The sequence below is a fragment of the Cheilinus undulatus genome, linkage group 6 (genome assembly GCF_018320785.1).
Source record: "Cheilinus undulatus linkage group 6, ASM1832078v1, whole genome shotgun sequence".
Classification (NCBI taxonomy): Eukaryota; Metazoa; Chordata; class Actinopteri; order Labriformes; family Labridae; genus Cheilinus; species Cheilinus undulatus.
Genome location: NC_054870.1, coordinates 23,972,001 through 23,999,887, shown reverse-complemented (window position 1 = coordinate 23,999,887; position 27,887 = coordinate 23,972,001). Strand labels below are relative to the sequence as shown.

Below are 27,887 nucleotides of genomic sequence, written 5' to 3'. Positions count from 1 at the left end.
AGTATACACACTACGGCTATGGGTACAATACAGCCAGGGTGTATGTGTGTCTGTGAGTAAAGGTGATGGAGGAAGGTTGGCCTATGAGTGTGTGTGAGTGGTCGGGTGTCATGGTTTTTCACTGTGTGCCTGCTGAGATGAGTGAGTGTCAGTATGTGATGGTGTGTGACTGTATGAGTGTGTGCAAGTGGGAGGTATGTGGTGTGGAAATGGCCTTAATGGAGTTGGATGTGGTCCACAATAGACAGGACATCAGCCCAGAGAGGGGACTGAAAGAGAGAAAGAGCCTGAGAGGGAAGGAGATACAGAAGGGAAGAGAGAGCAGTGACAACATGGCTGAAGGCAGCGTCAGAGACATTATCGTGAGCCATAATGAAAAATCCCTTAGGTATAGATAATAGTCAATTAGATTTATATTGGTCAATAAAAGCTGCATGAACTCTGACAGATGGTTTAAGTGAGTACAATGAGAGAAAATACAATCTAAGATCCTTCCTTTGGTCCAAACATTGCATTGTTTAAACTGCAACAATAAGTACGTAAAATTTTAATAGAGGTTAATTTTGAAAAGCCATTAATTTTGCTGAATAAACTTAATCAGGTGTGGCAGATCATTTTATTGGCTTTCCCCTGGCTCCACAAACCGCAGAGATGCATATTAAATGAGCATAGTACTCGTCATCACATTATGTTTAGTAGGGGTGGATAAAAATGTTGATTAATTGATGCATTGCAATATTTCGATTCAGCAAATCCTCTGAATCAATTCACCTCCTGGCCAGTGGGGTTCGCTGTGCGTGTGATTCACGTTGTATGGACGGAGGCTGCACTCGACCAAACAACAACCAACCATAACCATGTTATGTGAGGTTTATCATAATTTCCAATTAGAAAGAAATATTATTTAAGTTTACATGCACTTTACCTTTTCAGTGTTTATACAGAACTGTCATGTTTTTTACTTTTGTACCCCATATACACAAATGAATTATTATTGTGCAAATTTTTGATTTCAGATGTTTTATTGCTCAAAAATGTGAGGTGACTTACCAAATATGTTCACATGGGTATGAAAATAATTATTAAAAAATTGTCATCAGGTTATTTGTGTGTTCCTACTTCTTATTGAATCAACATTGAAGCATTTAAATCAATATTGAATCGAGTCGATATTGAATTGAATTGCAACCTAAAGAATCAAAATCGAATTGAATCATGAGGTTCTTAACAATACCTAGCCCAAATGTTCAGGCCAACCAAGTTAAAGCTGAAGCTGAAAAAGGATCATGAGTACTATTTATTTCAAATGCTGTCATGAGCTCCCAAACCTATAAATGCAGTAAATAGCTAAAGATGAATGTGCTCATTGTGTTTACTCAGTATTATGTGTACTGTAAAAGAGATCTTGAACAGCTGAGACTACACTTCTGATGCTAAAATGGACAGCTGGAGTCAATGTTCTATTTTCAGCGACTGTTAGTAATAACAATAAGAAAACACATGGCAGTAGTAGCTTAACTTTTGGGCTAATGACTATTTTGGTTTGGGGAAATTGTGTGTTTTTTTGGAGAAATATTTACTTTGCCTTCTTTGAACTAGTAATGTAGTATCCCTGACTATACCTTGAAGGGTGAAAAGCCAATGCAGGTTGGTGTATTTCTAATGTTTCCAGCCCTATAAATTTAAGGTCTTTTATATTATTCAGTAGTTACACTATTTTTTTGGTCTCAAGTTTTCCACACCTTTTATGAAGTATTCCCTTCCATGAGCACTGATTAAATGATGGAGAGATACCAGAGGTGCTCCTGTTGTCTCTTTCTTTCATTATTCACACTAAATTTGAATGTTTCTAAAGATTTATTTAGGGACTTTTAAAGCCTTAAAGTTATAGAGGAAGACAGAGGATGGAATTGGAAACAGGGAAGAGAGAGCAAGGAATGGCATGCAAAAGGAGCTACAAGCCAGGTTTGAACCTGGTACAAAAAAGGTCAAAGTCTTTTAAAGAAAATCAGATTTCAATGTGGCTTGTGCTGTTTAGACTATCATGAAAAATAGATCTGAGTAAAGAAAAAGACATCAGATTTGGGTCACTTTGCCCTCTAGTGTGAATCCAGCCTCATTCTTTACCAATCTTGTATGTTTGTATTTTGTATGTATGCTAAAAGAGGCCATTCAAAATCAATATTAAAAACAGGAACTATGAAGCACAGAGCGGTCAGAAGGTGTAAGGGCTTGTTTAGCAGAGCAGCCACAGAGTTAGAAATGCCTTCTTCCTGAGTGACATGGATGTAATGTGATTATAAAAAGGTGAAGTACGAATTGGAGATGGAAAGATGGGGGAGGAGCAGGGAAAGTAGGCTGTGGAGTGTGTTTCACTGTATATTCAATGTATTCAAACATGATAGCCGTTTGCTTTAAATAGTTCAATGTGTATGTGTGAATGTGTTATTCAAATCCCTCCACAAAGCTTTGAAGATGAGGAACGTTGGTCATCTACAGCTTTGGTTGATATGCAAACGCAGAAAGAATACACACAGATACACATACACATTAACCCCATCATCATGCACATACACACATAAAGGAGCCTGTCAGCACAATACCTTCAAATATAGCCATCCAATCTTTTGACTCTCAATTTGCCCACCTTTTTGATAATATGCGTCTATTTGAAAAAGGGTGAAAGGCAAGGGTAGCATGCAATTTAGAGATACTACTGTGTAGCCATTTTCAGTCTGCCACCTCTCCATCGCTTTCTCTTCCGTGCGCTCTCTCTCCCTTTCCATCTTTTGATTATGCGATTCGCCTTGGCAGACGAACAAATAGAGGAGAGAAAAAGGTAGTGTTTGACACTGCCATTTTCAATGACAAAATACAATCTAACCAGGGCCAGTAATTCGACAGGGAGGGATTAGCCCAGTGCGAGGTTGGGCCCCCAGATTAAGACGAAGCCACAGCGCGGGGATCTTGAATTTCATCATCTCCTGCACTCGGGCACAATGGCGTATTCTTCCCCTTTCTCCTCCGCCGTCTGATGAGGGGTCAGGAGAACTCACCTCTCCTCTTCCTCTGTTCCTCCTCGTCCTCAAAGCAGCACTCACTACAACCTTCATTCATCCCTTCTGACTTTATATTAGCTTAGATACAAGTAAGGTGGTGGTTGTGCATGAGCAGGGGGATCTGAAGAATTCATACACTCATACAAAGTCATAAGAAAGAAGATCAAACATGTGCAAACACTTAATATGTTTGAGTAATGTTTGACCTTTTATTACATGTGCATAAACTGACTACTAAACTTAAACTGTATTTCAATGGCACAATGACATTTGACACACAAAATGATGGACAAATTTGTGACATGAGGAAGTGATCAATCAGTTCTAAGAGGGAATATTTGAGAAAGGGTTTTCACAGAACTTGGAGTAGACTGCCCTCTTGTGGACAATTCATATACTTCCTTGTTTTCTGTTCAATTGCAAGGTTCATAGTGAAAAACAACGTTCCTGCAACTGCTTAAAAAATATTCTTACAAATTAAAAGGTATACTAGCAAAACTGTGCAAGTTTCAGGTCTGAAACATAACTTCATTGATTCAGTTCAGTAAAATAATATATTAACTTTACTGTTACACTTTGCATCAAAATGAATCTTTAATCATTTTAAGTTTAGAATGGAGCAGGATGCTGTTTCTGTTTGTTCCTGTCCCATGTTATCACTGTTATTATTGTTATTATTAAAATCAATTGTTTAACTGGACCCAGTAGAGCATCAACTATTGGCAAGTTACTTTAAAGACCTTGAAATAGCATGTAAATTAGGGATGCACGATATCATCGTCAGTATATTGGTATCGGCTGATAATGGCTTGAAAAGTTAATTATCGACCGTTAACAAAATTTACGCAGATCTGTACGGTCGATAATGTGACATCATAATCAAGTGCACGGGATAACGCCGGCCGTGCACCAAAAAAAAAACTCAATATGTTGGCTGTGTGTGTGAAGTTTGAGGTGTGGGAACAAGACAGCAAAGTAGCTGTTTGCATCAGTTGTACAGTAGGTGTGATGCGTGGAGGAGCATGGCAACACGTCTTTATTTTTGCATCTAAAAAACCGTCACCTTGATGACTACCAAAACTTTCTTTAGATAAAGAATGACAAAACTTCGTGACAGGGAAACCTCATCAACAGCCTCTATTTAAGTCATTCGACAAAGCTAAAAAACACAGCAGCAACCATCCAAAAGGTAAGAAGCTGAATAGGAAACTCATTGAATTTATAGCTCTTGATAATCAGTCTTTCAGCGTGGTAGGATATACAGGCTTCCGCAGCTACTGATGCATTTAAAGCCCCGCTATGTTATACCTAGCAGGCACTTATAGCCTTACCTGAACTGCAAAACTTAATTTCCAGTCACATAGAAAAGCTCCTCATTAAAGCTAAACATATTAGCTTCACCATGGATATATGAACATCAAGTGTTCGTCCTGTTAGCATGTTGAGCCTCACTGCCTTAGTGGATAGATGAGGATTTCACTCTTAAAAAGCCTGTCCTGCACTCACAGGAGTGCTCTGGTTCTCACTTTTGATAACATGTTTAGGATGTGGAAAATGGAAAAAAAGAACGTGCGTGTCATCCTATGTGACAGTGCATGAAACATGGCAAAAGCAATGACGGACTTCTGTGGCCAAGTCTCCTGTACATCGCGCACACTCTGCAGGTGTTCTGTCTCCAGCATTGGAGATGTGGGTGTCACTGTGTTGTTACAGAACTGTTTACAGTGAAATGCCCATTAAACTTGGTTGCTTAGTTAGTTTGTGCTGTTTAAAGCAGAATCAGGAGAACTACTTCAGTTGAAGTTTTGTTTCTTCTGTTCATCTTGAGACTCAAAAATTTAAAAACATATTTAACCCTTAGAGCTCAACAGCATGGATCCATGCCACAGGCACACTCCTTTGTAAATTGCTTGGTAACTTTTAAACAGTAAGTCGTAGACCTTAACAGCGTTGTTGTAAATAACAAGAAGTGACACAGGTTATAAAAACAGTAACTTTTGAATCATACGTCATAGACACTCTTTTTTTCCTCTAAAAGCTGACCATTTTGCCGTTTATTTGCTACCATTAGTGTCCCCATAGCCCTTAAGGATGCCATTCCAGCGAGCCTGGAACTTCGGTGACTTTTTGGGGTCTTTAAAGATTAAATCCATGGCATTACATCTGATAATAAGCATCTTTTTGTCCATTTTTAATCCATTTTCGATCATGTACGTTGGCATTTTTCGTTCGGACTTTTTTGTATACATGAACATGTAGATATTTTGAAATCCATTAACCCAAAGATATTACTGTGTTTTTCATTGGTGTATAACTGTATTTAAAAAAAAAACAAAACATCCCTCGTTTCTGAAAAAAATCAAATGTTTTGTCAATTCCTGAAAACAACAGAATACCAATATTTGTCTATTTGTAGTACAGGATGGAATTGGTATTTTTTACAGTGGAAAAAATGTAATTAAATATTGTATCGGACAAAATGAGTTTTAAAATATAGGGCATATCGGATATCGGCAAAATCCAATATCGTGCATCCCTAATGTAAATGCAATATCAACTGCAGTATTGCAGATGTTGTGCCATACCTTTGTGGTGAGGAGGGAGCGGAGCTGGATGGCAATACTCTTAATATACGGCTGATCTTCATTTCAACCCTCAACTATGATCATTAACTTTGGTTAATGACTGAAAAATGAGATCACAGGTTCAAGCAGTCAAAATGACAATCTTCAGGAGAGTGGCTGGGCCCAGCCTTAGAGATAGGGTGAAAATATGGGACATAGGGAGGAACTTGAAGTAGAGCTGCTGTTCCTTCGCCTCTTAAGCCAGTTGAGGTGGCTGCCTTCCTGTGGAGGGCTTCCAGGCACATCCAAATGGAAGGAGACCCCAGGGTAGACCCAGGATTCGCTGGAAGGACTACAGGTACATCACAAAAAATTAAAATATCATGAAAAAGTTCAATATATCTTGTCACTCATTTCAGAAAGTGAAACCCATATATAATATAGACTTACTACACATAGAGTGAAATATTTCCAGCCTTTATTTCTTGAAAGTTTAATGATTATGGCTTACGGAGCATGAAAACCCAAAATTCAGTGTCTCAGAATATTAGAATATTTGAAAAAGTTCAATATTGGAAAATCATGGTGTCACACCCTATTCAGATAATTAACTCCAAACACCTGCAAAGGTTTCCTGAGCCTTTAAATGGTCACTCAGTCTGGGTCAGTAGGCTACACAATCATGGGGAAGACTGCAGACTTGACAGATGTCCAGAAAACAGACATTGGCACCCTCCACAAGGAGGGTAAGCCACAAAAAGTCAGTGCTAAAGAAGCTGGTTGTTCACAGAGTGCTGTATCCAAGCATATTCATAGAAAGTTGAGTGGATCGAAAAAGTGTGGTAGCCTTGAGAGGATTGTCAAGTATAATCCATTCAAGAATTTGGGGGAGCTTCACAAGGAGTGGACTGAGGCTGGAGTCAGCACATCAAGAGCCACTACGCACAGACCAATCCTAGACATGGGCTACAAATGTCGCATTCCTCATGTCAAGCCACTCCTGAAGCAGAGACAATGTCAGAAGCGTCTTACCTTAATTAATTTTGGGTTTCCAATATCTGTAGGCCATAATCATCAACATTTCAAGAAATAAAGGCTTGAAATATTTCACTCTATGTGTAATGAGTCTATATAATATCTGGGTTTCACTTTCTGAAATGAGTGACAAAAAAAAAATTGACTTTTTCATGATATTCTAATTTTTTGAGATGTACCTGTATACTTCATCTGGCCACAGAACGTCTTGGAATCCCACAGCAAGAGCTGGAAAATGTCACTAGGGAGAAGGATTTCTGGGTGAAAATGCTTGGCCTGCTGCAACCACAACCCGGCCCCACACAAGCAGAAGAAATGGATGAATGTAATATCAAAACTAAGATAATCAAGAAAAACACAAAGTCAAAAAATTGTGTCTGATACAAATCAGTCCATGTGACCATGGCAACATTTTTTTAAAGATGCATCAACTGGGAAAATTAGGTTGGCTGCCAATGTTGAATACAAAAATTTTTTGCCAATGCTGGTACCAATGATTATTTAATCACTTCTTTTGGAGTCAGACTACTAGTATGCCTACATTTTCTCTGACGTTTGACCATGAAAACATCTAAAATTATCTAACTGGTCACACCTTGTTCCCTGTAAAAAATATCTTATTTAATTCAGCAGCTACATGTATCAGACAGCTGCATGAAATTGATCAGACATCACAAATACACACTGGTAACTGATTTCTGTTCATTCCACATTTGGCAGAGGGTTGATGTTTGTTAACAGGGCAGATGTCAGCCTATGTTTAACCAGTGCTTTTTTACATCCTATTTTTTGCTGAAACTATGTTAATTCTGCAGATTTTTATCGAGACACCCAAGGTTTGGAATGAAATTGGAATAACATATTTGACTCTTAGATTAGTCTGAAAACGGTGTCATTCATCAGAGTACTTCCTGTTTTTGGATTTGTTTAAAAGGAAACTAAATTAAAGGAGGCTATGATGATAGCATAATGTAACATAGCAATCCCATGCAATGCCATACGAATATAAATTAAGAAACCTTCAACCATATAGTCCTGTCATAGCATTTTGCTCCTTTGGCTTTAGCCACTATTTCATTTCCATCTTCTACATCTGAGTATGTGAGGGTGAAGTTGCCTTCTCCATCTCCTCCCTCCTCCTCCTCCCTCTGTGCTCTCCATTCCTGCTGTCAGGTCCTTGTTTGGCTTTGATCTTTCTGTCATTAGTCAGGTATGCAGAGAAGCAGGCAAACCCACAAACTCTTCATTTTCTCTTCCTTTCTTGCTCTCTTTTCGCTCTCTCCCACGCTCTGGCCGGAGAACACCGGCTGACCTGCTTGTCTTCTCGGCTTTCTATCAAAGAGAGAAAGGTAGAGAGCCGTTTCTGCTGTCGTTGCTTTGAGCTTGACGTGTACAGAAAGTGACAGCAGCAAAGCACTCAGCCGGCTTTCTTAAAAAAGAAGGTCTCTGAGGTCTATCCTTCCTGATTACTGGAGTCGCACTGCTCTCAGCAGTCAAGTAGTTAAAACACAAGAGCATTTTTATGTAGGTATCAGCTTTGTAGACAAATTCATCATAAGATTAGTTTGCTCATCTTTGTCCCTCACTTACAAATGTCATCATCAAACTACTTTTGCATTACTGAAGTTTTAAGATTCACTCTTTTTTATTTAAAAGCTCGTTTTAAAGTAAAAGCAAATACTTTTTTTCAAGGGAGAGGCTTTGTTTATCTCTATTACTGATATTCTGATAGCACACCAAGACCAGATTTTTTTGGGAAACACCAGCAAGGCATAAGGTGTGTGAGTAAATTTTAATGAAGCACTTTGATTTTAATGGGTATCTTCCTCATCAGTTTTAAGCACCAGTTGAGACTCTGACAGCCCTAGCATTTTCACTGAGAGCGGGGGGTTCTTTCTGTGATAGTAGCAGGACTGACACATATGACAGCAAAGACCCAGGCCAGCATGGATCAAAAGGCACCGCTCTCTGGTAAATCTTGACCTTTGATCTTGCAGAAACATGGAGAGAAGGAAATCACAATTACTGATGTGATTACCATCTGTCCCTGAGATGTGCTCTTATGTTTTCATACATCACAAACTGTCTTTTACATATTTTATTGAAGTTCGGGAGGCACTAACTCACACAAAGCATGAGTCAGACCTTTTTGCTTATTGCTAAATGTGTTTAAGCACAAAAGTCACATTTGTCTAACTTGTCACTTATTCTATGGCACAGCAGGTCGCAGAAGGTGGTTCCAGCAGAAGGATGAAGTCTGAGCAGTTTCTATGTATTTGGAGAAATACCGGTAAATGCCAAAATAGTTTCTCTCTCCCTTCTTTTAAAACCCTCCTTCTTTCCTCAATCCATCCAACTTTTCCAGACTGCTCAATCCACTCCCCTTTCTCCTTCACCTTCTCCAAGTTTGGTTATTCACAGTGAGTTCCAGTTTCCATCCAATACTCTTTGGCATGCAGTGTTCACTGCCATGCAAACACTCATTTTTTCCTCTTCTTCTGTTGCCTTCAACAGTAACACGACCAATCTCGCAAAAAAATGCTGTTCATCAAAATGTTGCAGTTGCAGTCGGTCAATATGTGAGCAGCTGCCAATGCAATGTCAAGTCAAAATACAAATCTAATCGGTAAAAAGATACACTGCTTTCTCATGAAGAGCTTATGTGCACTGCAACTTAATATGACAAGCACAAGAGTATGAACTCTCTGGATTGTAATTATAAACACACACACACACTTGACAGTCTATATTGACGTACATCACTAATGTATGTCAACATGTTGCATGTGTCGTCAGATAAACTGAGAGGCATGTAATAGCACAGACTGACCACACGGGGGCAGAGCCTGCACATGTAATGTGAAGTGTAAAGCCAGTAGACCAGGAAAACATCAGGGAATGGGGAAAAATCTTCAAGGATTAAAGGACAGAGACATATGTACTCACATTTTCAATGACAAATGTCCACTCTTTGTCTTCAAACTCCTCTGCATGGGGGTCCTACAAGGGAAATTGGAAAATAAATGCTCAAATACATGATACAGAGGAGCAAACTGCAGATGTAGCACAGTAATATTAAGTGTTGAGAAATTTGCATATAAGAGTTTAAATAATGATAATTTTACACATTTGGTCATAACTTTAACAGTAGTTTTCAAAAAACAGCTCATCACTATTCACCCACTGGCCTACTTTATCTCTCCTACATCACCTGTCATATCTGTGTTAAATGTTTTGGGACAAATCAGGAACTTAAAAGACTTGATATATAAGCATCATATACCATCTGTCTTAATCTTAATAAAAGATTAAGTTAGGTTTGACTGGCAAACAAGCTTGAATGAATAGAAAGAAATTACACCAAACATCCATTAATCATGATGTAAAGGGCTTTTCCCAGACATCACAAGTTGTCAACCTGTGGGAAAAAGTAGCCCACTAAGGGGGTTGAAATTTTGAAATCCAACAGAGTATAAAACATTCTCCCATCCTTTGATTCAGCTGACTCAGTGCCTGTACTTTATATCTCCTCAGGTGTCACCTCTCTTTTCTTCTTTGCATAATTGAAATATAATCAGCTGCTGCTCAATATCACTGGACTCCAACATAGTATGCTCAGTTTCATTTACTGTGGTTTTCTGCACACAAAAGGCAGGAAATGTAGCGGTGGGTCTAGAAACTGGCAAAAAAACAGTTAAAAGTAGCATTTGGATGGAGTGACATGGACCCACAAATGCACAAGTATGCGGTGTTCACAACTGTATAGTCATACAGCATAGACTCGACACAGAAACATTAATCAGGCTTTAAAAAATCATTACTACTGAAACTGAAAAAGAAAGTTACTCTTAAGACAAATCCTTTTTTGTCTGTATTATTCAAACATATACACAGAGAACTAAATTGTTTGTTGCAGCCTGAGTAGTACACAAGAGCATACACAAGTAAAGACATGCACTGATGGCCTTCTTGTCTGTCTGTGACACACCCAAGGAAATCAATATTCCTGCAGTCTAGTGCTGAGCTCAAACAAAACACCTACGAGGGTGCAAACACACAGAGAGTTATAAAGATGTTTAATGCCTAAAAATATTTAATTCTACTTGATTACATAAACTGGTTTCAGAGCTGATAGACCAAGGGAATATCAGCAGTCTCAGTTTATTCATAAATTAAATTCAACCTTTTTCTGTCTATCATATGATCGTTCCTTACATGTACTCTTTCTACTCTTTCAAAAGAAAACAATTGAAAAGGGATCTTCTTCAATAAATCACGTATATGCAAAGCAGACATCAGGGTTTCTCATTAGTTTGGAAAATTCATGAGTGTTATGAAAAGGTGTGCTCCATAGTGTTACACATAGACCCGGCCATTACAAAGTGCCTATGCTGATTTTTACACTGTCTCTGTCATGATTGATTCTGTCTACAGGGTAGGTTGTCAGATAGCTTCTCAGTTAAGTTACTTATTTATTTCAGACTTTGTTGCCATTAACAAAGTTCAGCTGAGGCTTCCTGCTTGAGTACATTTCCCAGGGGTTCAGGCTTCAATACTGCTGAGCTGAGCTGTTTGATTTTAGAGCTTCAGACCAGACATGGAATTAAATCATCTTTACACAAGTGCTAATGTTTTCTTCATAGACTGTAGAAATTATTGGATGGAGCATGAGTGAAGTCAGCCATTCAGTTACTGAAAGGGGCTTTTGGGTCCAATTTCTCGCGGTGCCACATTGAGAACATTGTCTCAAACTAAGTTTAGATCAACTGATAGTAACAAGACATAGTGGTAGAATTAAGGCAGGTCTCAAGCCACATGAAAAACAACTACAGCATGTCAACTTGCAGCTACATTGCAGGCATGCCCCTAACAATACCAACATCCTTATTGACTAGAACGGCTGAGTAATAAAAAAAAATCAGCCCCAATACAGTGTGTGCTCATAGAGGCTTAAGCAACTGAGTTTTTTTTTCACTTCCACATTCACTTCTACGTTCAACAACTGAGGGCTAGGGGTTGCACGATTTGAGAATGTTTAAAGTTGACTTTTATGTGATAAAAGTTGACTCGACTTCCACCAGTCATTGATGAAATCATGAATGATTCTAGGAAAGGGGTATTATTTAAAAGAACCAACAATTTATATATTTTGAAACTCATAATCCATATTTTCCCAAGAACAAGCAGCTTACAAACATTTTTTGGTACGAGCGCAAACAACAAAAGGTTAATATGGTATTTAACATACCATAATAAAACAGGTCCTAAGACTGAATCTTGAGGTAAGCCTTTAGGACCTCCAGAAAAGAAGAGGTCGATCCAGCCATCTAAACACATGGCCAATCAAACAGTTGGCTAACCATGATGCTGCCTGGTATGACATGCTAATGTGATGAAGCACATTTATCAGTAAACTGTGGTCTACAGTGTCAAAAACCTTAGATAAATAAATTTAAAGGGCTACACATTAGGCATTGTAATTGCCTCATCTTGTGATGAGTGACTAGACGACTAGACGAAGCAAAAAGAGTCATCACACAGTAGTGGAGTCGACTGGTCAACTAGTCGACTAGTCTATGCAGCCCCTTTTGAGGGCGCCGCTTGGTTTCCTTTAAACTTTAGATTAGCAGTTCTCAACTGGTCATCCCTCAGGAACCACCACAACTCCTTCTTGAGAAATCATGACCCAAATTTCTATAAATTTCCTTCAATGAAAAATGTTGCAGTTTGGACCTTACAAGAACAGAACAAGTGATAAAAGACACAGGACGAAAAAAGACAAGCTTAAAGATTTCAGCATCACAGATGCTCTGGAAGGACATGCAGCCGTATATTTTATCTCTGTCATAACTTGTACATTGGGTTGTTTTCAAAATCAGATAAATAAGTCAAGATCCAAAGAAAAATTTGCATGTTATCACAGAAAAACTGAATACAATAAAATATATGGATGGATGTCTGCTTTTGGCTGCCTCCATCACAGACTTTTTTGTAAAGTATTTTTCCTAGCCTGACCCGCTGAAAACTACTCTGAGGCCAGCCTTTGGGTCCCGAACCACCAGTTGAGAATAACTGCTTTATAAAACTTGTGCATAAATATCTACATTTTAATTTATTGCAAAATCAAATTTGAGTCAAGGTAGTGGGGTATCTGAAACCTGTTAAAACAGGAGACTTGAGAGACAGAGGGCCAAATCTGCAGCAGCAAGGGTTGTGTTATCCTTACTTTTAGTCACAGCTTGGCCCACATTCTAAAAACTTGGGATGGTGCATTAATCCTGTGATGTCGCTAGGTACACCTATTGCATAGTTTATGCATTGAAATCTGAAAAAGACCCAGTAAATTTACTGTTCATGCATCCCAGGGATGCAGCTCATATTTTCTATACAGACCATCAACAAATGTGTTAAAAGAGGGTATAGCCCTAACAGATTTTGTACTGACCCCAGCTCTCCTTAGAGTCTGACTATTATTTTGAAAAAGAGCATTCTGAATTTCATACTTCTAACTGCAATTATGGCATGATACAAACATGCACTGTATGTGAGGCTGCACTGTACTGTAATCAAAGACAGCCAAGAGTAGGAGAGTTGAGCGGCTGCAGGCCTCATAAAAATAGATTAACACTTTACACTGGAACGTGAAATACTATAATTATGAATTAAGTAACAGTTCGTTATTGTTAAAAGAAGAAAGTTGATCTTCAGAAAATAAACAATATCAGGAAAAAATAGAGCATTGGTTCCCAACCTAGGGTCTGGGACGGGGCGCCAAAGATCAAGCCTTTGTCTGCTCTGAGGCTGCCAAAATTAGATTTGCAAATACTGACTAAAACCATGATAAAGCAGTTATCAAGCAGTTTAATCAAAGGTCTTTTGATAAGAAAAGTATGCATAGGCCTTTTTGTAGGGCGTCATCAGTGAAACAATTAAAATATGTGTTGATTTTTGACAGCAATGTGTCACTTTTTCCTCTCCCTTGGGTCCTGGGGGGGGGGTCTCAGCTTTTCTTAGGTACGTGGGGGGGCGCTCCAAAGAAAAATAGTTGGGAAACACTGAACTAGAGCATAAGCATTCAGGACTCCCAGGAATTTTCCGGGAGGGATCCCCATATCTGTTATTCAAAACTTTGATTTTAACTGATAAAAAATTAGCCTTTATGTAATAGTGAATTTAAATCTAAAAAGAGTGATGATTGCAGGTATAATAAATCATAATTATCAAAATTGTTTATACCTAGAGTTAAAAAACATGTATTAGACCTATTTGCAGCCACCTGGGGGTCCCCATTCTCAATACATTAAAAACCTATCAACAACATCACTCAACCTAGAGTACTGTTTGTCGGTCCTTTCCAAACACTTTTGTTTTTTAAACTGAGGTCCCTTTAAAAACATTTCTCAGGACTCCCTGTGGTTTCAGGATTTCTTCAGTTTATGTTGTGGTAAAGACATTCTAATCTAAGACCAAGCAAAGACCAGTTTCTGTGAATTAAGAGCAAGTCTTGTAGTCAAGATTAACACCAGACAAGAGTGATTCCCACACTTGATGACATTCTGACAATAAAATGTGAGGCATTCAAATCCCAGACACTCCTCATGAAAAAATCTTCATTCATTTAAAACACATACAGGAAACATTAAGCTCCCTTTCATTACTATAGAAAGTAGACTATACCAAATGCATAACTTTACCATGGGAAAGACCTTGATTGAATAACACAAGGCCACTGTAAAAATGGATTTTATAGACAACTGAACACTATGGAGCTGAAACCATCTTTTTGTCAACATTTCTTTTCGGTGTTTACCATCAACCTAAACCAGTTAATTTTATAAACAACACTGAAAGGCAGTAATCTTTAAAGTGATAATCTTCTTTGTACAAGGGTCAGATATATTTTTTTAAATAACCCACTGTGGGAGAGATTGGGTGATTTCAAGAGAAAGAGAGAGCTCAAGATTCTTTAAACACACAAGCACTAAGGTTTGACTTGATAAAAAGATTTATGTTTGATCAGCAGCTGTGTATCCAAACTCTAAATTAGCCCTCTGAGAGTAATGTATCTTGTGCTTAAGGCCAGGCAGAGCAGCTAATTAAATATGTACATTTTTCATTGAAATGGAGGCTCATTATTCAGTCTCTCTCCTGTCATGTCTCCAGCTCTCTCAACCAAATGAGGGAGCATAAGCATGGCTTGGAGCATTTATGTTGAAGATGACATTAGCTAATATCAATGTAATGTGACTTTGTGTATACAGGCTACATAGCTTTATGTGGCCTGTCTCTTCATTGTGCATCACAAGCAAAAATGTACTTTTAAGAAGGGTAATTTGTCACCAAGCATCCTGTTAATCTTGCCTCAAGTGAACAAGTCAAGCTTCTGGCAGCAAATCCCCCACATGCTTACACTCAGAGTTTATAAAGCCAAAAAAGGGAACAGAACAGCAATGATTAATAGTCTTACATAAGTGACATGGTCAAATTTCTATATGTGGCATACTCTTGTTGCTCGGTGTTTGTAGCAATATCTTACTACTATAATAGCTGTGTGGTAGCTGTATAGACTGGTAAGAGTATGAAAGATGGATGCACTTTATTGATCCAAAACTGTGAAAAAGGTTGAAAAGTGTTTAAAAAAACAAGAAAAATTACTTTTAGATTAGAAGAGATGCTATTGGATGTGTGGTTTCCCCTAGCAGATGTGGGCTGATTGGGCCCACAGTGGCTTTGCTTTGTGTCCATTACAAAAACAGCTTTATTACTTCCTCTGGGACAGGAAGTGGAAGCAGGCCCAGAACAGAGAGACATCGAAAGGTACAGCAGACAGTGCTAAAACAGCAGAGACCTGGAAAACTGAGCCACAGCAAACAAAGTAAATCTTTAACTAGTGGACCTTATGTGTTGTATTAAAGGTCTGGGGATAGATAAAGCCTCTTGTTTGGCCACTGTAACCCCTGTTTTTCACGGCATTGAATTACTGAATATTAAAAAAATTGTGTGCATCAGAAGTACAAAAAACTACTATTGTCTTCACTGAGCAAATGAAGGATAAGGTCCAAGACATTGAAGGGTGTAACAAGACACTGAGCTCTGGGCTAGCCTGTCAGCACAGAGGGCCAGCATGTTTAAGTAAGTCAGGCTCTGTGACAGATCACTGTCTATATGTGTCATTTACACACACCTGTGTAAATGACACATTTTTCAGTTAATGTTATGAATATCTTTATATTGAGGCTGAAAAGCAGAATCTATACAAACATGTTACTTTCATATCAACCTTTCACTTAAATTTCAGAACAAAGCTCAAAATTTGGTAATTAATCTCCAACTTGTGAGGTGATCCACATATTCTTGTGCGCCATTTCTACTGCTATTCAGTGGAATTAATGCTTTTGTGGTCTTTGATAGACTAATTCTGGACCACCTTAAACACAAATGTTTATCATCATGAAAACAAAACTGCAGTGTCCCACCTTAAACAGAGTGACAGTTATCTCAATGTTCTCTGGAACAGGCCACACCACCACTCCTCTGTAGGGATTTTTGATGCCGGGCTGCCAGCTATGGGACTGCAGGACAGAAGGGCAAAAATAAGTTTAAATTTAGAAGTGTTATGTTGTTTTATTAATACTGTATCAGAATGCTATTCATCATATACAAACCTTGGAGGATTTCCGTCGACTTCTGCGTGTCCAAACCACCACCAGCTTGTCTGGTTGCCTGAGAGGAAAGAGAGAAAAAATACATGAGGAAAAAAGTCCTAAGGCACTTATCCATTATCTAACTCTCTGTGTGTGCCTCCATCTACCTACATATCCATATATTAAGACAACTAACTGATGACTTGCATCTGGAACCCCGTGTTTTAAAATCCCCTAAAGCTTACTGCTGGACACACACCATCAACAACACGTCACATACACACCTGAACAGCCACTCATGGTATGAATAAATCAGGAGACAGAGCTAAACCCTGGCTTTGTCTCTGAGGACTGTAGCATATCCAACAGGACAAACAAAAACGCACACAAACAGGCACACACAAGAGGTTAGTGTGACAGGAAGATTAAAAACGGGGGAGGCAGGTAGAAGCAATGACCTAAACCAGCCTAGCTTAGAGCCACTGTGACATGTGACAACTTGACCCAGCAGTCAAAGATGAATTATACAAAATTAAACTAAAGGGCAGATAGGTTTGAAAGTACAACTACAAAGACAAAACACCCCATCCGTAAGAAAAATAGCAGACAGCCTAAATACAATTCATACTGTAGACAGATTTTCTGAAGCAAGGCATTCATCAAGATGTATTTTGCATCCCATACATACTATATGATGAATTTAGGCTGCTATGGAAATAAACGTTTGTGGAAAGACAAAATGTTTTTCTACCCAAGTGTGAAAAATTAAAGCAGGTCACTTACTAAGTTTAACAGACGATGGATGGTTAAAAATTTTGTTAAACTTAGTGCGACATACAGTGAGATTTCACTGTATAGGTGGATTTAATTATCAACATATCTGCATACTAGCAAGCAACACAGTTCTGGAAATAAGCACAGAAGAAATGTTAGACAGTAGGACCACCATCTATCCATCCCTTATCCCATTTGGGGTCATAAAGGGTTGAAGCCAGTCTCAGCTGTCATTAAGCAAGAGGCAGGCTAAACTCTGGACTGGTCACCAGTCAGTCACAGAGGTGACATATAGAGACAGACAAACATTTATGTTCACTCTCACTACAGGCAATCTATAGTCACAAATCAACCAGACATGTCTTTGAATTATGGGAAGATACCTTACCTCACAGACAGAAAACAATTCATTCACATCAACAACTGCTCCTCCTCCACTCCTCCCCTGACACAAGGCATCCCCCAAGGTTCAGTGCTTGGTCCCCTCCTTTTCACAATCTACCTGCTCCTCCTTGGTCAAATTATTCGCCACCATTGACTTAATTTTCACTGTTATGCCGATGACATCCAACTGTACATCTCCACCACCTCCATCACCACCAACACACACTCCACACTAACCAACTGCATCTCTGAAATAAAAGCCTGGATGAATAACAACTTACTTTCTCTAAACTACAATAAATCCGAGCTCATGTTAATTGGCCCCAAATCCCTCACCAAATCCATCCATAACTTCAGCCTTCAATTTGACACTTTCACCCTATCCCCCTCCCCTCACACCTGCAACCTTGGCATCACCTTTGACAGTCACCTCTCCTTTGATCATCACGTCACCCAGCTCACTTAAACGGCCTTCTTCCACCTAAAAAAAATAGCCCGCATCCGCCCACTACTCTCCTTCCCTGCAGCTGAAACTCTCGTCCACACTGTCATTACATCCCGACTCGATTACTGCAATAGCATCCTTTATGGTACATCCTCAGCAGTCCTCAGTAAACCTCAATACATCCAGAACTCCGCAGCACGCCTCCTGACCCACACCCGCTCTAATGACCACATCACCCCAGTCCTCGAAAACCTCCACTGGCTCCCTGTCCCCTACTGCATCCATTTCAGAATCCTCCTCCTCACCATAAATCCCTAAACCAACAGGCCCTTACCTTACTGACCTGCACCATCACAACCCCTCCCGTAATCTTCACTCTTCAAACCTCAATCTCCTCTCCCCACCAACAAGAACCAAGCACCGAACCTGGGGGGACAGAGCCTTCTCCATAGGTGCCCCCTCCCTCTGGAACTCACTCCCTAAACATATCCAAGACTGTACAGACTCATCCACATTCAAATCACTGCTCAAAACACACCTTTTTAAAATGGCTTTTAATGTTTGATTCTGTTGTTGTCTTGTCACTTTAATTGCTTTTTTGTTTGTTTGATTGTGATATCGTCCTGTCTTGGCTTGTGTGCAATGTATCTTATTCTTTTTGTACAGTGTCTTTGAGTTCTTGAAAAGCGCTTTATAAATAAAATGTATTATCATTATATTATTATCATTATATCACACAGAGAAGCCCCTGTGCTGCCAGGGATTTGAACCAGCACCATTGCTCTAAACTATAGCAATAGTGCTAACTTCTGTACCACTGTGCAGCCCAGCACTATGTAGCTTTATACCTTTAGGTTTTCATGTATTGATATATTTACAATTAGGGCAGAAAATGAAAGAAAAACAAAGCTTGACCATTTCCCCACAGGATTATCTCTAATATAAGTCCATTGTTTTAAGGCTGTTAGCTAGAGGTGTCTGCACAAGCATGCAGTCATTATCCACTCTGCTGCTGAACAGTCATTATTTAAGTAAGCAACCAAAAGTAACTACAGATTAAATAAATAATCTGGGAATAACAAAGAAGCACAGAAACAATGTTGGTGTACTAGAGCATTTGTACACCGACATATACATAACACATACAGACTTAAAAAGAAAGCTATGAACATTTGACTCACTATTCACTCTTCAAAATAAAAGAGAACTGTGACAAAGGGGACTGTCAAAAGTTCTTTCTTACTTATTATCAGCCAGAGAAATCATTCACAACATAGCTTAGGCAGTTAGTTAGCGGGCAGGTTGGCAGGTCTGGACCTGTAATCAGTCACTCCTGCTATATATTCTGAGTGTGTGTGGTGAGGAAGGACAGGACAATTCTGAGGCTAAAAAAATAGGGTTTATTTATCTTTTTTGTTAATACAATAACCTAATAATTTGAAAACTTCTAAGGATCAGTATAAGCCTCATTCATGATTTGATACATCTACATCAATTTTGATTTTCTTTGTCTGTGTCATCAGAAGAATTCTGTATTTCATACATAACATTAGACCACAGAATTAAGCTGTGCTGGTACAGCAAACCTGACTTCATGTTAAATTCCAGAACATAAAGCTAATCTCCGTTTAATGAGGCATACAGATTTTTTATTTTTGGGAAATAAAACACCTGTAATAAAGCAGGTCTTGGCCGAAGAGAAAAGACAAAAAGGGGTTGATGAATGTAATACAGAACCAGACTAAACATCAATCCTACATCCTCCACTGGGTATGGCTAAGCTTGATAAAGCTCGATAAAGTGCCTCTGTAATGACCATATCTGACCTCTGACTTCACAATGGAGAACATAAAGGGAACAAACTGCTCCACAGGGATCAATTAAAACAACATCATTCTATTCTGTCTTTTTCTGTTCAGACTGGCCTAACATGATCCATGGCTACTTTAATTCACTCAGACATGTCAGTATTATCATCGGATGACAAGTGAAAACCCAACTGGGGCTGTCAGTCAACTGAAAAATGAATTTGAAGAGTTTTACCCTGTTTTTATGTTAATAAGAGGGAATTCACAATTCACCTTTATTATAGAAGAAATTTCTAGTCAATAATAAAAAAGGTGAGGCATGCTTGCTTGAAATGTTAGATAGTAGGACCACCATCTATCCATCCCTTATCCCATTTGGGGTCACAAAGGGTTGAAGCCAGTCTCAGCTGTCACTGAGCAAGAGGCAGGCTAAACTCTGGACTGGTCACCAGTCAGTCACAGAGCTGACATATAGAGATAGACAAACATTTCTGTTCACTCTCGTTACATGCAATCTATAGTCACAAATCAACCACACATCTTTGAATTATGGGAAGATACCTGTGTACTAGGCCTGCACAGTATGAAACAGGTCTATAGGTGAGACACACTTGTTTTTATATTTGTTTAAAGCTCTGCAAGATGTCGACTGTCAACAAAAAAACAAAGGCCTGTCCCATTCCTATTTCTACTACTTGGAGCCCTGCAGCCTCAATCACTTTCCAGGTGCAGTCAGTTAGGTCAATGAGGGCTCAGGGATCAGGGTGTAGGGAGGAGTTTGAGATTCAGGCATTGAGGTAGATTCTGGATGGGGCTGATCTCTACGGTGGAAGATGAACATGTCTATCTATGCAGCTCAAACAGAGTTTATTTTGATAGTTTAAGTATACAACAGCCCATTGTGGTCTATACATGAAGGTTCTGACTGATGTTACACGCAGCTAACAGCTAAGAGAGGTGTGACTGACACACTGAGATGAGAATGAGACATGATGAAGCAGCAATTGAACCAAAGTTAGTACCAAACAGCAACATTAGGAGCTATCTCCATGTGAGAGTCTGCATACATAAATGGACACTGTATTCTCTTCACAGAGCTTTTGTACAGGTATTTAGAAGCAGAATTTGATAACTTCACACTGTTATGATTAACTTTCTTTCCATCCACAAATCATGTGAGGCCCCACATAGCACGGGAGGAAGCGTGGGTGAGAGCAAAGACCTGACCTGGTCATGGATTGCCTTTGTTTCTTCACAAGCAGCTAAGCCAACAATCTGAAAGCACCAGGGGCATCTTTGTGATCATTGCAATCTCCAGTATAGTATTGTATTATGTCACGGTATACTGCTCTGCATCTCTGTGGTATATTGATGTTGCGAGACAGCTTTTCCCTCGATGGGGATTCTTGTGGTGTTTCAATCTCATGGCACAAGATCTTGTCACAGCTCTAGTGATATATGTTTCTGTTGGTTACAATTCTTCAAAAAAACTAAAGAGCCATTTAAATGTATTTTTCAGTTTATTTAGGACACTCCCCATTCTCAGTGCGGTTTGATCACAGACACTGTTGCCTCCTTTAAGTGTTGATATTGTGATCATTATGTTTGGCTGTTGTGGAAAAAATATGAGCTATCGATTTCCAAAAAGACTGCATGTCGTTTACTGTTTTTGAATTTTAGGTTTTAAAAAATGGATTTTGGCATACTGGGTATTCCACTGAAACCTGGTATTGGGCAAGCTGTGTGTTAAGCTATTTTCATTTATAAATGTTCATGATCTAGAGATTTGTGGTTTGCGCACAGCCTGCTGACCACCGAGAGCAAATGTGCTTTCTCACTTATGTCAACAACTCTTGAACAACAGCAAAGCAGCCATTGAGGTAAAAGAAAGACTGACTGTGTGACAGAGATAGGGGGGCAGAATAGAGAGAAGAAGAAAACAGAAGGACAGAGAGAAAAGGAAGAGAAGGACTGAGAGAGAAGACAGAAGAGAGGAACGAGGGAGAATGACGGCAACAATTTCAGCCCTGAGGAGAGCCCTAGCATAGAGAAGCTATTGTCCAATAACACAAGCCATATCAGAGAGCAAGCAGACACACACAAACACCAAACCCAGAACCCGCTGTTCTATGAGAAAAATTCAAACTATTCCCCCTGCAGGCTAACTGACTTCTTCACACTTTCTGGAGTCACTTTCTCTTGTGTCTCTGGGCACAGTGTTAATTCTGTGTTTACCAGAAATCATCAGAGAGGAATGCCACATGAGAGAAAACGAAAGGGACAAGTTGGCCACAGAAGAAAGACATTTGAAAGGGCGTGTTCACCATGACATGTGACCCAAAACTCAAATCCACACTACAAGTTATTTCATATTAGAAGGTAGAGACAGGACAGATAAGGATGAAACAAGCTCTGTAAGCACTTAGATGACACCTCAAATGAAAACATGCACTTAAATAGCACCCATGTACAGCTACTTAGTGTTTTGCTCTCAAACATTTGAGTGTTGCAGCATGTAAGAAAAACAATAAACATTAGGCCTGGGTTAAAAAAAAACGATTCTCCGATTCAGATTGATTCTTTTTTTAAAAATCCGTAAAATCCAAAGATCGATCTTTTAATAGATGCCTTTTCCCTCTCCTGTTGGGACCCTGCTACTGGTCTCAGACTTTGTCACTCACGCAGCCTAAAAGCTGACCGGCGCTCACTTCTAAAGCGTTTAGACTATGATTCAAGGTTTAAATCTTACGCCCAATCATCTATTTTTTGATATCTGGGGGCATTATTAATACGAGCTGAATATCTCTTCCTCAAACGGAAACCTCCGCTGGTGCAGCGTGAGCAGCAAGCTCTACAGGTGGAGAGTGCTTAAGCTGCTGCTGCTACAGACCTGGTACACTCGCACACACAATAGTGATCGTCTGGGATGCTACGTATAAGAGCACCAAACCCCTACTGATTTGCGAAACCCCTGTATGTGTTGCTCCGTACAGTGTGCTTTATTTTACGACCTCCTATTCCTCCGTTTCATGCACAAATTACACACGACCCCACCATTACAGCAAGGAAATGGCGGTTTAGTCTAGTATTTAGAAAGATATGAGTAACATACTCGCATCTCATGTAAATTCTCTATCAAGTTAGCATAATATAACATTTACAACAACTTACAATGTGCATAATATGACAGATAATATGGTGCATGTTTCTTTTTATCAGCGCTGTGGGTTCTGTCTTTTAATCAAAGAGCATAGGTGTCTATAGTACACACCTCACAGACAGCAGACAGACAGACAAACATTAAAGCACCACACTGTATGCACTATATCTGAAAATGTGACTATTACTACTACCACCACATTATAAGCTTCAGTGTAATTATAAATCATGGACCTAATCAGATTTACTTGAAAATAATTGATCAAATTTACTTATTTTTATTCATTTCAACATTAGTTTCAACTAATGAGAGTGACTTATCTCTGTAAAAACAAACATGAAGGAGCCTGGCAGCTCTGCTCCACTGAAGGAACCTCCAAACTTGACTGCATTTTGGATTTAAACACCACAAAGACAAAGGCAAACTGGACAAAAAAGACCACATTCGGGATGGGCCACATGGAGGTAAAATAGTGATGTAAATACTACTAGTTTAGGGTCAATTTTTGATGCAAACCCTGAAAATTTAAATAATGTGCCTAGTTGGAACATTCTTTGTACTATTTCCGACTAAAGTTCTCTGAGAATCTCTTAAATGTAGAAGCAACATAGGCTTTTTTACTAAAATATCTCTACATGGATCAATATTGAATCGAATCGAGAATCAAATTGAATCGGGGCCTTGAGAATCGGAATCGAATCAATTCAGGACATCAGTGGCAATACCCAGCCCTAATAAACATGTTTTTTTTTATGCTGCAAAACTTAACCCTTAAACCTTGAGCTGACTTGCGGAATATCTCATTTTTTTAGCTTTGTGACTGTCCACAGAGCTTGCCCCTTAGTCAACATCAATCACAAGGTTTTCACTGAGGGGAAGCATCTGGAGGTCTGCTTCTCTGCAAAACAAATATGCCTATAATCAAAACTGTTGGAGACACTGAGTTTAATAGTTCCATGGTCATTTTCTGCTTTCACTACCCCCTTCAGTCAAAAGAAATAACAGGAAGTTAAAAATATTAAAATCACAACAAGAAGCATTTCATTTAAAAATTAAATGTGTCTCTCACTCCAGTGGGCTTTGGAGGCTACTAACGAGGCTGTTATTAAAATGGTCAACAAGCTTATAATCTGTTAACCAGTTGAATTTTCATGTCATAATTCGTGGTGCCAGAAAATGGAGCACTAAGAAAGTTGTCAGCTGATAAGGTTAAATTCTCCAGTCAACAGCCTGCGTTCTAAAAACTAAAAAAATCTCCCTATGACCCTCAAATTCCACATCCTCCATATGTCAACTCTTGCAATTCCACAGCACTTGCTCTGGTCCGTTTAGAAGCATCGCTCAGTTCCACTCGAGATATGAGTTGGGTCCATTTTCAGCTGACGCTATAGCCAAAACACATCAATCCATGGGGAGTAGGTTGACCTAACACACAAAGCATCTGGTTAACTTCAAAATACACCACAATGTGCCGACTCCCCAAGGTAAATCTCATCCCTATATTAACATTAAGTCTATTACACAGGTCATCAGTCAGTTAGAGGATCACAGAGCTATAACGACATGGGAGAAGATGATTTTATTTTTGAGATCGAAAAAGAAAATAATTTCACAGAACACCACACACCTCTCCTAGAAAACATAAACTTACAACTTCCAAATGCACTCTAAAAGCACAAACAAAAACATCAAATAATAGTGAATTAAACAAAAAATCAGTCTCAGAAAGGCAAAGAAGTCTGTTCTTTTCATACTTCTCTCACTTGGACTTGTTAATGCATGATCTCGTATTTCTGTGTGAACTCAGTTCTCCCATGATCTTGTGAGTTCTCATCTCCAGCTGCTCAGGTCTGCACTCTACTACACATTGCCCCAGAAATGCATTCAGCCAGTAAGGGCATGCGGCATCAGTCAGAGTGAAACAGTGGCATGCACTAGAGATAAAATAACAATTTAGCCGATGGCTGATACTGATGCTTATGTTTTTTTCTTTCATCACTTCTTTTGACTTAACATTCCACAGTGCCAACATTTTCTCTTATGTTTGACAATCAAAATAGAGATTGTTCGACAGATCACATCTTTGGCCAGTGATCTCTTGTCTGAATCTGCAGGTATGTTAAAAGCCAACTTTAAATTGACAAGATTGAACAGATAAAAATCTGATACCGACATATGCTCATGCAAATATTATTTGCAGATGATCAGCGTATGTTGAAAGGGTCAGTTTTGGCTAATATGCTTTGACATTTGCAGAGGTAACACATAAGATTCATGTCAGCTGACAAAGAGGATCTAGTGTGGCACTGAACTTAAAACATGTAAAGACACAAGTTAAACTGTATGAAAAAAAGCTTTATCTCATTGTGTTTGAACTGTATAATCTTAATCATAACTTAAAGTTAGTGCCATTTCAAGGAGGTCGTTTGCCATTTTGTTCAATCTTAAAATCAGAATTTTACAGTCAGCCTTATGCCTTTTAGATTTATGCTTGTGTCTGTATCAGGCCTCATTCAGCCAAGGCAGCTTCTCAGCTGTAGCTGAGGTTCTTCATCAGCATCACTGTGTCCCCTTCACCACAACAGTGCAAAGCCCTCGAGAGTATCATGGCACAGCAAAATGATAAATAATTTGATATTGGGAAAATAGAAGAAGAAGAGCATGATCAAAAACTTTTCTAGCTGCAGTCCCACACTATCATCAAATAAACCTGGGCAAGTATGGACTGCAGTGCTGCACTGGTTTAAAGTCAAGCAAATCTGTTTCATCAGATGGATATCAGGAGCCTTGAATGAGCCAGAACAGCTTACAGTTTTATCTTCAACAGCATAGGGGGAACACACAGGTTGCTTCACAAAAAGGCATTCATCCTGTGATCTGTGGCTTTTGGCATGAAATGTGCCTCCTAAAACACAGACATTAAACCAGGGTTTTCTCATTAAAAAAACAAGTTAGGGAGCTTGAAAGCAGTTCTGGCTGGACACACTGAAGGGCTGAGAGTGCAGGGTGGGTCAGGATGTTGTAACTGCCGTATCTTTTCTGCAGGCAGGGGGAAGGAACCACTTCACTTGATATCATCACGTGCCTCCCTCCCAAACTTACACACACACACTGCACACTGCATGTGTGTACTACAACTTCCAAATATCTGGATTCATATTAATTCACTGGCACAGCAAAATAATAAAAAACAATGATTAAACAGTCTGTAATTACTGGAAACCATGAAAAAAGGCTGTGCACACTGTATCATCCTGGCTAAAAACCAACAATACTCAAAGGAGAAAGATCTTTGATGCGTGCTGACAGACTTCATGTCTGAATGTCAATCACAGATATTAGCAGAGAGGAAAATGTAGATTTGTTTGTGCTGTAATACAGCAGCAGTGAAGAATCAAACTTCACAGAATACAGCACTGCAATGCATACTGAAACAGACACTCTGGTGCAGTACGAGCACACTGATATGTAATCTCTTAGACTAATACACCAGACTGCAGCACTGCAATGTATGAAAGGTATCTTGTAGTGCTGAAGACAGCAATGAGATACATGCAAACAGCTAAACAGGTGTAGAATTATGGGTGATAATGGGCTATATAATTATTTAATCATTTCAAAACTAACATAAACCCATCATTTTGCAACAAGGGTTGTCTACTTCTGGAAAATGTATGAATCAGAGGCCTGCTATAAAAATGCAAAAATGGTGACATAGCTTGTACCCTGTGTATGAAAGTGCTGCAAGGATTGTGTTTTCAAAAGAGATTTGTTGTTTTACCTTTGTTTTCCAACAGCAGCAGAGTGAAAGTCTGGGATTAAGCAGAAGCACACAACCCCCGGATAGACTTCAAACTTAGCTGTGGTGTTGGGGTAGCCCAACAATCCCCTGTTATGTGTTGTTAAAAGATTCTTGTATGTGAAAGCATGCATGACAGATGTTCTTATATCGAGAGAGGGTCTTCAGTTGACGGCTTCAGGTAAAATTACTACTTTAAATATTATTATTGCCACTGTTTCATCTGTCTTTCCAATAAAAATTCACCCATTAACTTAATTTTATCAAGATTTTTTTAATTAACTTATGTAGTAGATACCCTTAAAATATTTAGATAAAAACCAATTATGATCAGAAATGACTGAAAGAAAAATACAGCCACTTAAAGATACCGAAACATCTCCACGGAAATCCTGGATTCAAAATCCTTCAACATCAAAGTCATGGGCACTTTTAGCCAGAACTGCAGTGAAAAAGAAGTGACAGAAGTTTCACAATATTGTTTACTTAGAAATTTAACAACCCTATCATGAGCTTAGCTAAAACTATTTCATCTTTAAAACTGACCCACTTAGGAGTTTCTGATTCAGCAATTTCAGCATCAAAAGGATGATGGAGATTAGGAGGAAATTGGTGAAAAAAAGGGACAAGAGGAGGACAGAAACAGAAAGTAAATGTTTCTTACTTTGCTGTGCTATCAGTCACACTGTAGCTACCATCAAGACACATGTAGCAATGCAAACACACTTTGTCACTGTCACATCCCAGACTGTCTGACAGACTGAGCACACACACATCAGCCATGCTGGGCATGTCATGAAAAGGGAAATGTGGCTCTAGATGTACATTAAGTCTTTGTTCTGCAGTGAGAAGTGTGTCCAGCATAAAGAAGAAGTGAATTCTGCTGTGTAAGTGGTTTGAGAAGTTTCAGGTGTCTTTTGTATTCACTGCCAAAAACTTCTAAGAGGGAACATGAAAGTCAGTTTGACTTAAAGACATCAGGATCGTGTGAATTTGAAAACCGCGTGTGTCCCTGAGTTCTCTGGGTTTACACTGACAGTACCTTGACCCTCAGTTACAGTCACTGAGTGTGTATGTGGCAACCAACAGCTGGGTCAATGACACAGAGTTAATGCTTACAGGGCTAAAGTCAGTCTGAAGTGTCTAGAGTGAAAAAACATCTGTTTACTTGACTGTGTATTTATGACTGATGTAAAGGCATTTGCCTCTGGTTTC

General features: G+C 39.1%; 1 protein-coding gene across 5 annotated transcripts in view; it reads right to left on the bottom strand.

Annotated features, from left to right (window-relative positions):
• ehbp1 (EH domain binding protein 1) overlaps positions 1-27,887 on the bottom strand; it is a 208,616-nt gene that overhangs the window by 163,459 nt on the left and 17,270 nt on the right. For all 5 annotated transcript variants that reach the window (XM_041789429.1, XM_041789430.1, XM_041789431.1 and 2 more), the window contains exons 3-5: positions 16,324-16,381; positions 16,135-16,230; positions 9,605-9,658 (exon numbers count right to left, since the gene is read on the bottom strand). In XM_041789429.1, the coding sequence (XP_041645363.1) occupies positions 9,605-9,658; positions 16,135-16,230; positions 16,324-16,381 (208 nt within the window). The remainder of the gene's footprint in view (positions 1-9,604; positions 9,659-16,134; positions 16,231-16,323; positions 16,382-27,887) is intronic.